This window comes from Triplophysa rosa, linkage group LG3 (assembly GCF_024868665.1).
Source record: "Triplophysa rosa linkage group LG3, Trosa_1v2, whole genome shotgun sequence".
NCBI classification, from domain to species: Eukaryota; Metazoa; Chordata; class Actinopteri; order Cypriniformes; family Nemacheilidae; genus Triplophysa; species Triplophysa rosa.
In genome coordinates, this window is record NC_079892.1 from 8227188 (window position 1) to 8245232 (window position 18045).

Sequence of the window (18045 nt, forward strand, 5' to 3'; positions counted from 1 at the left end):
TAAACCATAGCCAAAGTGTCTTTTGAGCAGGTTAAGCCACCCTCAAATTAACTTGTTTATTTACATGTACATTATTTGTGTAATGAAAAATCTTTTGCTGTGTTAGTAATGAACCGGTTCCATCACTTGAAGAAAGAAAGGTCCACCAGTAAGTATGAAGCTTGGCCAGAAATGATCCAGATGGAATGTTGCATACTACAACCCGACTGATTTTGCATGTGGTTTAGGATTTGTCCTATGCTAAACGATCATTTGTCAATGTAACTGTAACGCTGACTCAGACACAGAAGCTGTAGGTCAGGTATTGGAGAACCCGGCCCCTGTGTCGGTAATCAAGTACGGTGTTCACTCTGTAGGCCTCCGTGCCATCCACAGTTAGCGGGGGGGCCTGATGTCCTCAGTCTGCCTCTTCTCCCTCTCTCGAGGATCGCCAGCAGGTTTGAGCAGAGATACATGGAAGGTAGGAGAAACACGGTAATTAGCAGGGAGTTGTAATCGTAAAGACACAGGAGAAATTTGTCTAGTGATTTTGAAAGGACCCACCTACCTGGGACTTAGTTTACTACAGGGTAGTCGTAAACGAAGGTCTCGTGTCGACAGCCATACCCATTGACCTGGGGTGTAGTTGGGGTGAGGTCGTCGGTGCCGGTCGGCTTGGAGTTTCTGCCTCCTAACAGCCCATTGTAAGTGGACGTGAGCTTGATTCCACACCTCGTCACTTCTCTGGAGCCATGAATTGACTGCTGGTAATTCAGTGGGGTCTCCTGCCCATGGAAACATCGGTGGTTGGAAACCTAACACACATTTGAAGGGTGTAAGTCCGGTGGATGGTTTGACAAGTGAATTTTGTGCGTATTCGGCCCAGGGGAGGGTAAAGGCTCCAGTCGTGCTGGTTCTGGTTGCAAAAGCATCGTAGAAACATGGTGACCTCTTGATTAAGATGTTCCATTTGTCCATTTGACTGGGGGTGATAGACAGAAGAGAGACAGATGTTAACATTAAGTTGGTTAAACAATACCCTTGAAGTGAACTGGGGTCCACGATCTGAGACGACCTCTTCTGGTAATCCGTAGTATCGGAACACATGGAGGAGGAGCAGCTCAGCAGTTTCTAGTGCAGAGGGCAACTTAGGCAGAGGGATGAGATGACAACATTTGGAAAATCTATCCAAAACAGTTAGTATGGTAGTGTTACCTTGTGATTCTGGTAGATCCGTGATGAAATCTAGAGCAATGTGAGACCAAGGACGCTGTGGTATGGCCAGGGGTTGCAATAGGCCAGCAGGTAGTTGTCTCTGGGATTCATTCTGAGAGCAGACCTTACATTGGTTCACGGACTGGATAGCGTCTGCCACCAGAAACGATTTATAAGAAGGTGGATCATGGCTGTAATACCAGGGTGCCCAGAACTGGGGGAATTGTGAACCCACTCTAAAACTCTCTGGCGGAAATCTTGGGGAACAAACAAGCAGTTTTCGGGGCAAGCGGGTCGCATAGGTCCTTGGGAATTCACGTGTTCTATCTCCGTCATGAGGTCCCATACCACTGGAGCAACGATGAGGGTTTGCGGAATGATGGATTCAGGCGAGGAATTAGTAGTGGGTTCATCATATTGGTGGGAGAGGGCGTCGGCCTTGACCTTCTTGGATCCTGGTCGGTAGGTTATGGTGAAGGTGAATCGAGAGAAGAATAGAGACCATCTTGTCTGTCTGGGGTTCAATCTTTTAGCTGAGCGTAGATACTCCAAATTCCGGTGATCCGTTAGTATCACAAAAGGGTGTCGAGCTCCCTCCAGCCAGTGTCGCCATTCTAACGTTGCCTTCATAGCTAGTCCTCGATCTCCAAAATCAAAATTGCATTCGGCAGGAGTCAGTTTACGTGAGTAGAATGCACAGGGGAACATCTTGGGGTTTGTGCCCTGACGTTGGGACAGAACTGCGCCAATACTCGAGTTCGAGGCGTCGACTTCAACAATGAATGGGAGATCGGGAGCGGGGTGATACAGAATGGGAGCTGAGGTAAAACGGGTGTGGAGCTCTAGGAAAGCCTTACAGGCTGAATGGGTCCATGATAATCTGGTGTTCCCCCCTCTCAGTAATGAAGTTAGGGGGGCTGCCACAGTACTGAAGTTGCGTATGAACAGAAGATAAAAGTTGGCAAAGCCCAGGAATCTTTGTAGTTCTTTCACAGTCTCGGGTTGAGGCCATTCAACTACGGCGTTCACCTTCTTGTCATCCATCGCCACCCCCTCTGAGTTTATGATGTATCCAAGGAAAGCCGTGCTTAATTTATGGAACTCACATTTCTCCATCTTGGTGTACAGTTGATATTCGATGAGATGTTGTAGAACTTGAGCGCACATGCTGAACATGGTCCTGCAGAGATTCAGAATAGATTAAAATATCATCAATGTAGACCACTACCCATCGATTTAGCATGTCTCTGAATATATCATTCATAAATGACTGAAAGACTGAAGGACTATTGGCCAGGCCGAATGGCATTACAAGATACTTGTAGTGTCCGTTGTTGGTGGAGAATGCAGTCTTCCACTCATCCCCTTCCTTGATTCAGATCAAATTGTAAGCACTATGCAAATCCAGCTAATGAGGGTACTAATGGTAGGGGATAACGGAATTTCACAGTAACCTCGTTCAGACCCCGATAGTCAATACACTGTCGTAATCCGTAATCCCTCATCCTTGCACGCCAGTTCGGATTGTAGTTCTCGTGACTAACCTCTACGGAACAGTAATTTAAGGGTATCTTCGACCCAGTTTGTCTGTGCTGAGAGCGTGCGGAATGCGAGAGAATAGTCTGCCACGGTTCTCCTCCCCTGTGATAGGGTTAATAGCTGATCTACAGTTCATTGACCACTAGCAGAGTGTTCAAATACCTGGTGGAAATTTTCTAAAAAATCTTTAAATGTGGGAAACGCTGCTCTATCGGGATGCCAAAGTGCCGTTGCCCATTCTAAAGTCCTGCCAGACAGAAGGGAACAAACGAAAGCAATGCGACTGGCGTCTGTGGGATACATTCAAGGTTGTTGATCAATGAATATCGAGCATTGCATTAGAAATCCCTTGCATTTAGTGGTCTCACCATCAAATTTCTCTGGGAAGGCTAACCGAGGATTTGCACTTGGGGTCGACAGATTTGTGACTACCGGGTTGGTAGTGGTAACAGGCGGTATATTCGATGTAGGAACAGACAAACTCATACCTTGCAGGGTCTTTAATAGTTCTTTGTTAAGTCCAGTGAGATGAGTTAACTGCTGATGGTGATTGGCTAACATGTTTGCTTGAGCGGATACCTCGACGGTAAGTTGCTGGACAGCTGCTGAATCCGGTCTTGGCGAAGTCTTCTCTAACGTAGGATCCATGTGCAGTTTTAATAGAGACAAACAGGTAGAACAATAACAGTCAGAGGTCAGGGCAGGCAGACAACGTTCAGGAGTATATAAACAAGCGATGGATCAGGGCAGGTAGCAAAGGTTCAAAATCCAAATAACAGTCCAAAGTCAATCACGGGTGTATCTGAGGCAACCATATTCGTAACAGTAACAAATGGGATATATTGCGTTTCAAATGGGATATATTGCCCTCCTAAGTGAATAAAATCATGGCTGCCATATTGAAGGGTCGTTCCAAACCGAAGTGCACATAACTGGCAACTTCAAAGGGACCTTCAGAATGAAGGATTTTGAAAGGTACAACCGATGGACACTTTGGACCCCATGATTCTTTGCGCAGATTCTTTGCGTGGCGACAGCACCTCCTTATGGCCGCGGGATGATGACGCAGAAGGGCACTTCAAGAAACTTGTTTGTTGTTTGGTCCCCTTTGAAGCTCTCACTCCGGAGGGTAAAGCCTTTGAAGGGCTTAGGGAATATACGAGCCCTTCGAAATGGAACGCAGGGAGTATAAATAGAGTCCAGGTAATGAACAGGTGCAGGTGACAATCAAAGATGGCTGACGAGGTGCATGGGATTCTGGGAGATGTAGTCTGGGTAGTGTCAAGACAGAAACAGACAGGGATTGTGACATGTATAACTACAATGCAACACGTTTCTTTTTTTACAGACTGTAACAGGATTCACTGATAAAATAAAGCTCTTATCATCGGGGATCTGATCATTACAGACAATTTGTTTATGCAGCTTCGGAAAGAATACAAGAAGTGGAGTGATCATCTTAACCAAACAAAATCATCCTGTCAGTATATATTCAAATGTTGAATATTTTGGTGCTCATATTAACACTCATTAAATAGAAATAAAATGTCATCTATACATTTTTACAGTTAACCATCCATCACATGTAAGAGAACAAATATTAAAGAATAGAAGACGGGAACTGGGCGGCTTCAGCAGCTTCAGGGCTTTTGAGATGATTCTGCAGATCAATATTGCCCAACTTGAGGAACCATCCATTGCTTTAGTCAATACCATAAAAGGTACAATCACACATCTTTGTTTAGTCTTGGAAATGTTTTAGTAGTTTTAATTAATTTAATTGTCAGCCTTGAGACATTTGTGATTGTTTGTTTCATGTTAGGTATTATCCTCAAGCAGTTCTCGGATGTGTCTAGAGAGTGTTTCCAGAGATACCCTAATCTCCTAAAAATCACGACTGTAAATATTGCTCAAAAATGAGGGCAAATAAAAAACAACATTGGTTCACTTTTTGAATCCTCTTTATTAATCCTTAACACCTTCTTTTTCATCCTTTTTCACTTGAAACCAGACCAAAATCGAAAACTGTCAGTCAAGTCAGCAAAGCAAAGCTGTGGAGAGGATCAAGGAGCAGTTAAAAATTGAAAACATGATCTTCACTCAAGATGATATGTACTTTACGACCCTGAACGAGATTGGGAACGAGGCATTTTCTGAAGCTCAGTTACCTTTCTGTGATGTAGCAACCAAGTACACTGATATGCTCAATGCATATAATAAGGTGAGCCTTCTTAGTTTTTACACATTTACCAATAATATTATACATATATTTTATATTATTAGGTTGCCTGTAATTCATCATTCAGTATGGTACATGTGCACACAATCTGAAAATGTAACAAAATACAACCCCAGAAAAATTAAAAGATCAGTTCAGGGCTCTACGACAACTTATTTTTTAGGAGCACTTGTTTTAGTTGTATCTCGGCCAAACATTGTCAGATCCTAACAAGCCATACATAAATGCAAAGCTTATGGCGATGTAAAAATCTCATTTTCAAAAAATTTACCCTTAAGGCTAGTTTTGTTGTCCAGGGTCACCTATAAATATAGTCTTAGCTTTGCTACGTATAAAATATGGCTCTTTTGCTGATCAATCAGCATTCCAAACTGTAACCATCCATTCTATATATATATTGATATTGATCTTTCTTTTGTTGTAGATTATGGTTAAGCGCATGTCTGATCAGGTGCCCATGCTGGCCCAGTATATTATGGTAAAAGAGGCTTCTGAGGTCCTGTACACTGATATGCTGAATCTGCTGATTGAGTCAGATGTGCCCGAGATGCTGTCTGAGGATCATTGTGTCAGTGAAAGACGCAAAGAGTTACAGTATCGCCTTGAATGTTTGACCAAGACTAGGGAAGAAATTAATCAATTGATTTGAGGGAACAAAGAAAATCTAAACCATGTTCTTTTACATATGTTCTTTTCCAAAGGGGCCGATATATTTGGCCATTTTATAATGAATTAATGTTAAGCTCTAAAATATTTTCTTGGGTAGAAATTGTGAGTTTTTGTGAGTGATATAGGGTGCCTTTGATTATTGTTGAAAACAATCAAAAAGATTGAGAACCGCCGGTTGAACCGAAAAACAGCACCTCGTATTGTTAGATATCCCCTGTTATCTCTTACCTTTTTTAATGGGTTTGTTTCTGATAGTTTGATGAATACACATTTATTGTTACAGTTTGTTACGCAATGAAATTAGCCAATATAATCTGCATTATAAAGGGAATTTATAGCCATATGCAAATCTTTTGCGATTGCATTTAAAAAATTTGGACTAGAGGATCTTAGCTGCAATAAGCTTGCTGAATTATGCGTTTATCAAATATTCTTTGCTATATATAGTACATAAATCTTTCATTGCCATATTATGGTCCAAGTATCCAAGCAATTCATCTTTGATGTTGATTTAGTTATTCTGCTTTACCAGACTTTAATCTGTTTTTGGTTTGAAATAAAATCTTCTCATTTTAGCCTAAACAGTTGTTTGTCCTTCCTTCATGGCCACAACCTTCTACCCATCTTCTAATCAAAAGGTTATTTTTAGCATGATGTCACAAAATAAAGTTGTCTTAAAAAGGTTTCAGCAATGTGAGAAATGTTTCTGACATCTTGTGGAATCCATGCCTCAAAGGCTTTGAGGCCCCATGCTTTTGCAAACGTGCTCATCAGGTATGGGTATGTTAACAAACGATTCATCTTCTTTTCTTCTCCACGATCCCGAAGAACAAGTTTATCAGGTTTTACAGAATGGGTTAAATACAACAACAGCCTTTGCGCTGCCATTAGTCAGTCTGACGTCTGGAGTCTAAAGTCTATAGACTTCACTTTATTGGAGTTGGACTGGCATGGAAAACTGAATTTAAATAAAATATAGTTAGAACAAAGTACAGATGTTTAATTTATTCTACATAACTTCTACCTCAACTATCTAAGTGTATCTATAGACGTGTACATCCCAGCGGGTTAAGACAGCTGCTGGACAGACAAGCTTATCGATTCAATCATGATACACTTTCGAAGAGGTTAGTTGTGTTTCTCTTGGTTGACATTTTATAAGTTGGGTTTGTACTTTTTTTACACAAGAGAACGATAAGGGTTTTATTATGAAGGCGTGTTACATATTTTGTCCGGTAGCAAATTTAGGTGCGCCACATTTGCTTGCTGAAAACAGTCAGCAGATATTGTTTGATATCCAAATTACTTTGCTGTCTTTCTTATAGCAAAATATAAGATAAGTAACTGTCGTCAAATTGCATTAAAATGTTTGCAAATTGATAGGTGATAAACCAACATTAATTTGAAAACGTAAATGAAACTGAGCACAAACAACACAATACTGTGAATGGGCTGGCTAACAAAACAAAACATGTGACACGTGAACTCATTCAAAACTAAGACAATCTGTTTTCACAGATAAACTGAGATTTATACTCGCTGTGGGTTTTCTCATTATTTCCATAAGTCTTGTTCTAAGACTTCTGGACAATCCTGAATTACAACTAGGAGATATAATGGGTAAGTTATAAGGAATACCATAATGCATTTAACAAAAACTTTTTTATCATATCTTTGCTTTACTAAAAGTTTATTATAAGTGCCATTCATTAAAATGAGACACAATCTCTAAACCAGGCATCATTGTACATCATCTGTTTCAGGAAATCGTGCACATGCCGTGCATGAGCGTGTTGGCTTTTAAATGAAGGCATTTTAATGATCCAACAATTTAATTTCGTATTATCTTTGTTTAAAACTAGAAAGATCAATGGGAGGAGAAAATTCTGTCAAACTGAAACCTGATCATCATAATGATGGTAAATACAAACTTACAATAAAACCACGAACTATCGATTTAGTTTGGAATGCTCATCACTATACGGTATATACACTTCATACTATAATGCTGTAAAGGTTTAATGAGACATTTAACTGTTTCCTTCTCTACGTGTTATCAGGTCCTAGTGCTGTCAAATGTGGTCTCGCAGCTCCATGTCCCAAAAATGATTTCGCCTTTAAGATTGCCAGTGGAGCAGCAAATGTTGTTGGGCCACAAATATGCTTTGATGGGAAAATGTAAAGTTTTTGACTTGTGACATTTTATTTTCATGAATAATGAAATACATATGCTCTAATTTTGTCATTCTGCTATTTTGTTTTAGAATCATTGAAAAACAGGCTAGTAAAAATCATCCTGGAATTACTATTGTTGTTATCGAAGGTAATAAGCTGAGATCATTTTGCTCCATTTTGGCCTTTCGTGCCACAAACCTCTATGCAAATTATATATTCATATTCTTTTAATTTGACTCATTTTAGTTCTTGTTTTTTTCCTCATTCATTAATAACAGAAGCAACAGGTGAATTAATCAAAACTGGCTCTTATAATATGTGGAACGGAGGTACGTTGTTTATTTCACCTTTGAATCGTGTTGCTAGAACTTCTTATACATTTATTTACATAATTAGTCTGGATGTATAATGTTTAAATATTTTGAATTTTCTCGACAGATGTTACAGAGTTGATACACTTTGTGAATTCAACCGAGAGTGGTTCTCTTGTTTTGATGGCCAGTTATGATGATCCAGCCACAAAGTAGAGTAAAAGTTTAACTTTATCTAGTTCTTGATTTGTATTGTTCATGTTGTTCAGCAATCATAATTTGTATTTATTCTCTTCTATAGACTTAATGAGGAGGCACGCCAACTTATCGCAGAACTTGGCAGTGCATATATTTCCAATTTGAAATTTAGAGACAACTGGGTCTTTGTGGGAGGGAAGAAAACCATAGTCAAAGCCTCTTTTGAGCAGGTAAAGCCACCCTCAGATTCAATTGTTTATGACTATTTAAATCTGTGTAATGAAAAACCTTTTGCTGTGTTAGTAATGAATCGGTTCTATCATTTCCCCCAGCACTTGAAGAATGAAAGGTCCACCAATAAGTATGAAGCTTGGCCAGAAATGATTGAGATGGAAGGTTGCATACCAAGACCAGACTGATTTTGCATGCGGTTTAGGATTTGTCCTCTGCTAAACGAACGTTTGTCAATGACTTATGTCAGCTTTTCACCATCTACTAAAATACATCAGATAGCCTATCTGATGTGGTTTATGGATTATTTAAATGCACAGTCATATGATATAATATGTATGCAATACTCATTTGAAAATATGCTGTTTCATAATTTCAAAATCGGTATGTACTTATATGTACTTTTACTATATTCTGTGAGCATTGGATTGTTTTGTATTGTGTCATTTTTAATACATAACTCTTGTGTTAACCTTCACGTGTCTGGCTTTGATTTTATCGTTTGGGTGGGGAAAGAGGCACATAAAACATAACAATAAAGGGTTGCCTAAAGGAAAACAAAAGCTCAAGGTATGCGTAAACTCTGCGCAGCATTGAGCACCAAAACACATCAAGCCACGCCCATCATTTCATCCCAGCATGCATAGCTTCAAGTCATGGACCAAAATGGTGAGCTACAAGCAAATTAAACTAACTCTTTTAAACCAGTTTTGCGCATTAACACTTAGCTGTTTCCGAGTGAGAGCTACTCACCTGCCAGTAATGTCTTAATGTTAAAACGCTGTCGGTAATGTTCAGGAATCGCAGTCATTGCATGTATCAATCTAGCCTGCGCTGTCACGTTAATGATGCTCAACTAGAGCAAGTGCGCCGATTCATGTGGACGAAACCTTTTCATATCAGAGCGGCAACCAATCAATTTGACATTTGTACACTTAGTTGCTATTTAAAGAGGAATGGTATATTGTACTGAATAACTGAGCGTTTTACTCTTCCTAATAAAGTCACTTCTCTTAGGTCTGTCTAGGTTTATACATTCTTTGCCTTCTCCGGTAACGTTGCTGTACCTCTGAAGTTCGCGTGTCTTTGTAAACATCTGTTACAGCACTGTTGATATTTGTCCGTTGTTTCATTTTTTTTTTAACTTATACTGTATGTTAGTTGAGGACATCTTGCCTCAAAACAGTGAGCTTGACATACTTTAGTTCATTTTTATTTACAAAGTAACTTAATGTTGGTACACATTAAGTTACTTAATATCAAATTGTGTTTTATCTGTGAATCAAGCCTATGATCCTTTGTTATCCTCTACCAGTTGAGCTACTGACAATATGTCTTTACAGTTACTTGTGTCATGATGTCTTCTGGATGCTTTCTCAGACAATGACCTTCAAGGAACTGATGGTTCAGTGGCCCTTGGAGGTCTTGATGTTCGCAGGCAGATCCCAATCAAGTTACTGTCTAAACAGTCGATAAGAGGCAAACCAGCTACCCGACCTCAGCGTTCCACTACCAGACTGCACTCAAAGAGCGATGAAGGTTGGTTTTACTATCTGTAAATATACTTTGTTGCCCTTTTCTTGGATTTTTAAATATTCTTGAAATTATTTTTGATCTTATTTAGCTATTTTTTTACTTATTCATATCTATCATTCATTTGTTTTCAGAGTCTTTCAACTATAAGCAGGAGGAAAGGTTTGAGTGCAAGTCTGGAGATGCTTATGGAAACCAGCGCAGATACCCTCAACCACTATTCTGGGATTATAAGGTCTCGCATTTATTCTTATTTTGAGTTAAATGCAGCACATTATGTCATGATGTTTGTGTTGTTGAAACATATTTGAAATGATATTTTCTTGATTTCTTCAGCTCAGTTTGGTGGGAGCAAAAGATGACACTCCGGTTCATTTTTGTGACAAGTGTGGCCTGCCAATAAAGATCTATGGACGAATGGTAAGAGAGTCGATCAGTTGTGTCCCTAAAAATAACAATCATGTGATATTAGTGTCTCTTGACCCCTTTTTAACAGATTCCCTGTAAACATGTCTTCTGCTATGATTGTGCAGTGCACTATGAGAAAAAATGTGACAAGATGTGTCCTGGGTGAGTTTTCTTCAATTACACTTTGTTTAATGCGTTGTTGTTGGCATGTTGGGCAAGGGATGCTTTAAAAGTACGGTATAAATCTCTAAAATCTGATGTTTTTATCTCAGTATTACTAAACTTGTCAACCGTTCCTGTGGTCATTTATGGCAAATCTGATAAAAATGTAGGCTGTCCTGTTCCCTTGGTAACGCCTGTGGGTGAGGATTTAAGATGATTTCATGCAGTTTACGGAATGCACATGCTGATCTGGAACCTTAAGGGATGTTGTGGGCGATGTTTTATTAAGAGCGCCCTATTAAAAAAAAAATAGGTAGGAGTTTGATTTTGGATTGCAAAAAGTGGGTGTTATATTGATTTTAAAGGAACCTTTGCTGTTTTATACAATGCGATAAGTGTCATGTTGCATTAACATAGATCTGATTATTATTTATACTACAAGTAGCAATTGAAATCAGTGTAATATATATATATATATATATATATATATATTACAAAGTCCACTTCCCCTACTAAATCCTAAGTTTAGTTTCTCCCTCTATAGCTGCACAGACCCAGTCCAGCGCATCGAGCAGTGTCACCGTGGTTCCCTGTTCATGTGCAACATCGTGCAGGGCTGCAAACGCACCTACCTCTCTCAGAGAGATCTACAGGCCCACATCAACCATCGCCACATGAGGGCCAGCAAATCCGGAAGCTCCCGCCCAGACCCACCGCACCCCACCATGGCCTCCGATCCACCAGACTGCTTCCGGTTACCGCCACCACCCCACCTGTCCAAGGCACACCCTCTGATCCCTCCCCCCTTGCAAGGTCATGACACTTACAACCAGCCACCGCCACTCTCGCCCTCTTCCTCCGACCTGGGACCTTCTCAGAGGCCCCTTCCCCCAGAGACCTTCCGCATCGCTACGCTAACTACACGTAAGCATAGCAACCTCATCACAGTGCCCATCCATGATGACTCTAGGAGCTCTGGTCCCGCCCCCCGTGAGCCCCACCCACAGACACCTCCCGGCCCACCTCCACACCTTCACCCTGGGGATTACTCCAGCCAGCCTGTGGTATCCCACCCGCACCACATAATGCCCCCGCCGCAACAACCACATTACGGGCCACCACCGCCGCCACCCCCTCTTAGCATCACCATGCAGCATCCGCCCCAGGGCTCGGCCACACCTCACATGGTTTATAACCAAGCACCACCCTTGTCAACGGCTCCCCTGCCAATCACCCCTCCACTCGGACACATCATGAGCCAGATGCCACCTTATATGACTCACCCACCACCTGGTCCAATTCCCCAACATGGGGGTCCACCTGCCCCTCCTCACCACTATAACCCAAACTCCATGCCACAGGATCAAGGCACTCTTAGCCCTCCATTCACCCAACCAGGAGGTTTGAGCCCAGGGTTGTGGCCCAATCCACGTTGCCCCCATCCACCTCGTATGCAGGGGCCGCCACCCCAGGGACAGATGCCTGGGCCTCACCACCCTGACCAGTCACGTTACAGGTCATATTACCAGTAGCACCCTGCCTGTGTGGGCTCTATGAGACGGTTTGAGCGTAGATAGCGCCATTGACTGGATTGAGTAAGCTGCCTGAGTTCAGTGTCACTATGTGTCTTTAATGATGACTTGATTTATGATTCACTTTGCTGGCTATTTTGTATTAATGTCCCTTATTCAGGACATGTCATGGATAGTAAGAAGAACGGGGTTGTTGTGAATGGCAAAAAATGCAGTTTCAATTCATTTGCTACATTTTGTTGGTTGAGCAATTTTTGTTCTTAACACATGAGTTTTCTTTTAAACATTTTAAAGGATATTGTAACCAACAACTGCAATAAATGAAACTTGAACATGTGGATTTCATGTTGGATTTATGACTATGACTGAATTGCATCCCTTTTTGATGCACAGAAATTGTATTATGTTCTTTAATACAAGGTCAATATTGTTTCATATTGTGGTCAAAATACCGGCAATATATTACTATTACTATTGGCTCTCCTAAGGGACATATATTTTAAAATCTGTATTCTCTATTAAAACTGTCTAATACTTAATTATATTTTACAAAAATTCTAAGATAATGTGTATTCCAGTGCACTGTAATGTCATGAGTTTGGAACAGTGTTAAGTGATTCATTTATACACGATATTCGTTTTATCCACAAGATGGCGTACTTGAACAAGACATGCCATAGTACATCATTATCGTATTATTTTGTGTGTAGATATGTAAACAAAATTCCGTTCTATGCAATTTCGTTGTGGTATGAGATATCAAAGTGCGATTATTGTGAAAACCATTTTTATCTATACAATGTACTTTTAACACTTTTGTTATTGTTCATGTAACAATTGACAAATTACAAGGTCGATAAAGTAAAAAGGTACGTAAAATAATGGGGAATATGCAAAAAAACCACAATATTTAAGTAAGGAGGGTGTTGTTAATAGAAAAATTGAATACGTTTTTAAATTAATTCATACAAACAAGTAAAACACTTGTACATTACATAAACGGATGGAGAAAGAAGGATGAATGTATTTACGAAGTGGTGAAAATATGGTAGAAACTGGCTATAAGGGTGTATATTGTGTATATTATGATTGATTAAATAATGGTGTTTTAAAACACTGAAATGCGAGAAATGTGTACAAAAAAATAGTGGCAGGAAGTACATACATCATATATATTTTTTATAACACAGAAATGCTATATGAATAAGCTACGATGTCAAAAGTTGTGAAAATATTTGTTTTTGGGGTAAAATTATGTAAAGAATTGTAATGGAAATTGTAAACAACGCACATTTTAATCCATTGAGCTCATTGGATATTTCAAAATCACAATGCGCACAGGAACAGGTCTATGCAAATGAGTGTGGGCAGAAAGGGGGCGGCGCTATGTTACTCATTTAAACTTGTCACTGTGATCTCAACTCCGCTACACAAACAATCATGCCATGACCCAGTGTGCACTTTAATCGCAGGAATGGTTGGGATTTTGGGAACTACAGACTTTACGGATTGTTTGGATTAATTTTCCCAAAGAGATGTGCGGTGAGTCATGGAATTACCAATGAAATGGATATGTTTTGGATTACTTATTCATGTCCCGCAGTTTGGATGCTTAGATTTACATCTATCGGAAACGCTACAACCTGGTTTAACACTTGCAAATGTATCAATCGGACCAGAATGGGTGTACAAGATCGACAGACACCTCACACCGAAGTCTGTCCGACTCATTTTGAAGCTTGGTAAAAGTAATGGGGTGCTATCACTTGCGCGGAAAGTTGACTGCAAGCGCTTCACGAGAAATCCCTCCTCGCTGTATTTACGGATTAAATCACCGTTTACCGAAAGCGTCATACTGCTGCATTTTAACACATTCGTGCATGGCCAGAACGGCTTCATTAAATACAGGAGAAAAAATCATAATGCTGATGCGTACATGCATCTCCAGTCTGGATACAAATCATGCTTTTTTTTGGACTTCTTGCACATAAACATCTATGAACATTTACCTCTTTCCATGCGGACTTCCCAAATGTTTCGTGGCAGGTGCGTCGAAAAAGACAAGCGTGTTGTTTCATATAACATCTGTTTACCGCATAAGAAACAAAATGAGTCGAATTTACTCTGTTTAATGCCTAACTCACAAAACAGTTCACTTTTTGTTAACGTCCAGCTACTTTTAAACAAAAAACACTATAATAGACTCTCACAGTATCGCCTGGACTCGTGGGCTAAACGTCAAAAAAGAAACGTGAACTCCGCACCTCAGTTTCAGCTGCCAAACTACCAGGTATCAGTACCGGAGAACGAGCCCTCGGGGACGCGCGTCATTACGCTCACAGCGCTCGACGCCGATGATGGAGATGCCGGTGTTGTTGAATATGATATGGAGGCTCTTTTTGACAGCAGATCTAACCATTTATTTCAGATAAACCCCGAGACGGGAGGTATTACTACTTTGCAACCCCTAGATAGGGAACTTAAAGATACCCACGTGTTCAAAGTGACCGCCACTGATAGGGGAACCCCAAAACGATCAGCCATCGCGTATCTCACCATCACAATCAGTGACACCAACGACCACCCGCCAGTGTTTGAACAGACTGAGTACAGGGTTAGCATTCGAGAAAATGTGGAAGTAGGCTTTGAAGTCATGACCATTAGGGCTACAGACGGAGACGCGCCCTCCAATGCCAATATGATTTATAAGATCATGAACTCCAATGAGGTGAATTCGTGCTTTGAGATCGATCCAAGGAACGGGTTGGTCAAAACCAGAGTCCGACCGGATAGAGAGTTTAAAAGCCAGTACAAGCTTATCGTTGAAGCCAATGACCAGGGCAAAGAGCCCGGTCCACGTACCGCCACGGCGACGGTGCACATCTTTATTGAGGATGAGAATGATAACTACCCACAGTTTAGCGAGAAGAGATATCTAGTTCAGGTTCCGGAAAACATAGCCACAAACTCTCAAGTGGCTATGGTGAAGGCCTCAGACAAAGATGCTGGAAACAATGCGAAAGTCCATTACAGCATCATTAGTGGGAATGTAAAGGGCCAGTTTTACATACACTCCCCTACAGGAGTCATTGATGTTATCAACCCGCTAGATTATGAGATGATAAGGGATTATACACTTCGCGTGAAGGCGCAAGACGGGGGGCGACCGCCTCTTATCAACGGCACAGGTATGGTTGTTATCCAAGTAGTGGATGTTAACGATAACGCCCCCATGTTTGTCAGCACACCCTTTCAAGCTACAGTATTAGAAAACGTTCCTATTGGGTACTCCGTGATACACATTCAAGCCATCGATGCTGATTCGGGCGACAATGCTCATTTAGAATACAAGCTGACTGACACGTCACCCGGCTTTCCCTTTGTTATCAATAACAGCACAGGGAGGATCACAGTTAGCCATGAGCTGGACAGGGAAACGACTGAGTTTTACAACTTCGGCGTGGAGGCGCGGGATCACGGGATACCCGTGATGTCATCCTCAGCTAGCGTCAGCATCTCTATACTTGATGTAAACGATAACGTCCCCACTTTTACACAGCACCTGTATAACCTAAAGGTCAACGAGGATGCTGTAGTGGGCACCAGCGTGCTTACGGTCACAGCCGTAGACAGGGATGTAAATAGCGTGGTGACATACCAGATATCAAGCGGGAACACGCGCAACAGGTTCGCCATCACTAGTCAAAGCGGAGGAGGGTTGATAACCCTAGCGTTGCCCTTGGACTACAAGCAAGAACGTCAGTACGTGCTAACAATCACAGCTTCGGATGGGACGCGGCATGACACAGCTCAAGTGTTCATAAACGTTACAGATGCCAACACCCATCGACCTGTGTTTCAAAGTGCCAACTACCAAGTCTTGGTGAGCGAGGACCGGCCTGTTGGCTCCACCGTTGTGGTAATAAGTGCCACAGATGAGGACACTGGAGAGAACGCCCGCATCACGTACGTGATGGAAGACAACGTGCCACAGTTCAAGATCGATCCGGACACCGGTGCCATCACGACTCAGATTGAGATCGACTACGAAGATCAGGCCTCCTACACGTTAGCCATCATCGCTCGTGACAACGGCATTCCCCAAAAATCGGACACCACCTACGTGGAGATCATCGTTCTTGATGCCAACGACAATGCACCACAGTTTCTCAGAGACATCTACCAGGGCACCGTGTTTGAGGACGCTGCGGTGTACACAAGTGTGCTCCAGGTATCCGCTTCGGACCGGGACTCTGGGTCTAATGGTAGGTTGAGCTACACTTTCCAAGGGGGCGATGATGGAGAGGGCGACTTTTTTATCGAGCCTTATTCTGGCATCATCAGAACGGCTCGAAAGCTAGACAGGGAAAACGTTGCGGCATATAACCTCAAGGCTTTTGCGGTGGACAAAGGCGTTCCACCTCTAAAAGCTGCTGTGGACATTCACATATTCGTGCTGGACATAAACGACAATGCTCCTGTATTCGAGAAGGACGAAATGTATATTCACGTGGAGGAAAACAGCGCAGTGGGCTCAACTCTGGCCCGTGTAAGTGCCACTGACCCAGATGAGGGCACCAACGCCCAGATCCTCTACCAGATTGTCGAGGGCAACATCCCTGAGGTCTTTCAGCTCGACATCTTTAGCGGAGATCTGATTGCTCTTATCGACCTAGACTACGAGACCAAGATGGAGTTCGTAATAGTGGTCCAGGCCACCTCCGCTCCACTTGTCAGCCGAGCCACCGTACACGTCCTCCTAGTCGATGTCAACGACAACGACCCCTTGCTGCAAGATTTTGAGATCATTTTCAACAACTACATCACCAATAAGTCCAGCAGCTTTCCCATGGGAGTCATCGGGAAGGTTCCTGCACGGGACCCAGATGTCTCTGATAAGCTCCTCTACAAGTTTGTTGAGGGAAATGAGCTTGGCCTGCTGATTCTCAACCAAGATACAGGGGAACTCAAGCTGAGCAAGGACCTGGATACCAACAGGCCTCTTGAGGCCACGATGAGGGTAACAGTTTCAGGTGAGACACTTTTTAATGATGACACATGGATATTTCACCCAAAAATAAAACTTCTTTCATTTACTCACCTCATGTTATTACAAACCTGTGTGACTTTCTTTCTTCTGCAAAACACAAAAGATATTTTGAAGAACGTTGGTAACCAAACAACATTGGCCCCCATTGACTTCCATTGTATGAACACAACAACTGAAACATTTCTCTAAATATCTTCTTTAACATTGCACAGAACAAAGAAAGTCAAACAGGTTTTGAGGAACAAGAATGTGAATAAATGATGACAGAATACATTTTTAGGTGAACTATCCCTTTAAGCCATTTCCAAAATCTACTTGTTGTTATTCAAATGTGTTTTCTTCAGAGATGAAGCAGTTTCTTCATCTTTGAATTTATTTTTATAGCCTCGCTGTCTCTCTGCTTTTGCACATTTGTTGACGCTCCCTATCGAGTGTTTCCCTGGCAACAATTTTCACGCTTAAGCTGATTTAACTGAAGACATTTTAAGACATTTCGTAGTTGTTTGCAGTATGTTTCTCAATAAATGTAATATTTTGAATGCCATCTTAAGGATTGCTTGAAAGTTTTACTGCCACAGATATGTGACTTGAGGTTAACAGAAGCAATTACTTTTACTGACAAACCAAATTTTGTCAGTAAAACTAATGGCTTCTGTTAACCTCAAGTCAACAAGTTCAGTAACATATACCCACTTTAACAAAAATCATGTAGTAACATGAACACAAGTTAATGAACCTTTCTCTTTTGAGGAAATCAAACCTCTTACCTGTCAGGGCTGTTAGTTTCATGTACATTTTCCCAGG

General features: G+C 41.5%; 3 protein-coding genes across 4 annotated transcripts in view; all 3 read left to right on the forward strand.

The window, feature by feature from the left end:
- Positions 1-6497: 6497 nt before the first annotated feature.
- zgc:101783 (uncharacterized protein LOC447883 homolog) lies at positions 6498-9024 on the forward strand. The gene is made up of 9 exons (XM_057330537.1): positions 6498-6768; positions 7160-7261; positions 7504-7560; positions 7702-7819; positions 7906-7964; positions 8095-8145; positions 8255-8339; positions 8429-8555; positions 8658-9024. The coding sequence occupies exons 1-9, from the start codon at positions 6750-6752 to the stop codon at positions 8742-8744; spliced, it is 705 nt and encodes a 234-aa protein (XP_057186520.1). The 5' UTR covers positions 6498-6749; the 3' UTR covers positions 8745-9024.
- Positions 9025-9171: 147 nt separating this feature from the next.
- On the forward strand, positions 9172-12670 carry LOC130552317 (E3 ubiquitin-protein ligase Hakai). Of its 2 annotated transcripts, none has more exons than XM_057330536.1 (6): positions 9172-9225; positions 9937-10095; positions 10224-10324; positions 10426-10509; positions 10586-10659; positions 11204-12670. In XM_057330536.1, the coding sequence occupies exons 1-6, from the start codon at positions 9213-9215 to the stop codon at positions 12189-12191; spliced, it is 1419 nt and encodes a 472-aa protein (XP_057186519.1). In that variant the 5' UTR covers positions 9172-9212; the 3' UTR covers positions 12192-12670. The 2 variants fall into 2 exon arrangements, with proteins under 2 accessions (XP_057186519.1, XP_057186518.1); XM_057330535.1 differs by having other exon boundaries at positions 11189-12669.
- A 936-nt stretch (positions 12671-13606) lies between these two features.
- Positions 13607-18045, forward strand: part of celsr1b (cadherin EGF LAG seven-pass G-type receptor 1b) — a 44461-nt gene continuing 40022 nt past the window's right edge. The window contains exon 1 of the mRNA XM_057330532.1: positions 13607-17224. Within this exon, the coding sequence (XP_057186515.1) occupies positions 13741-17224 (3484 nt within the window). The 5' untranslated portion in view covers positions 13607-13740. The remainder of the gene's footprint in view (positions 17225-18045) is intronic.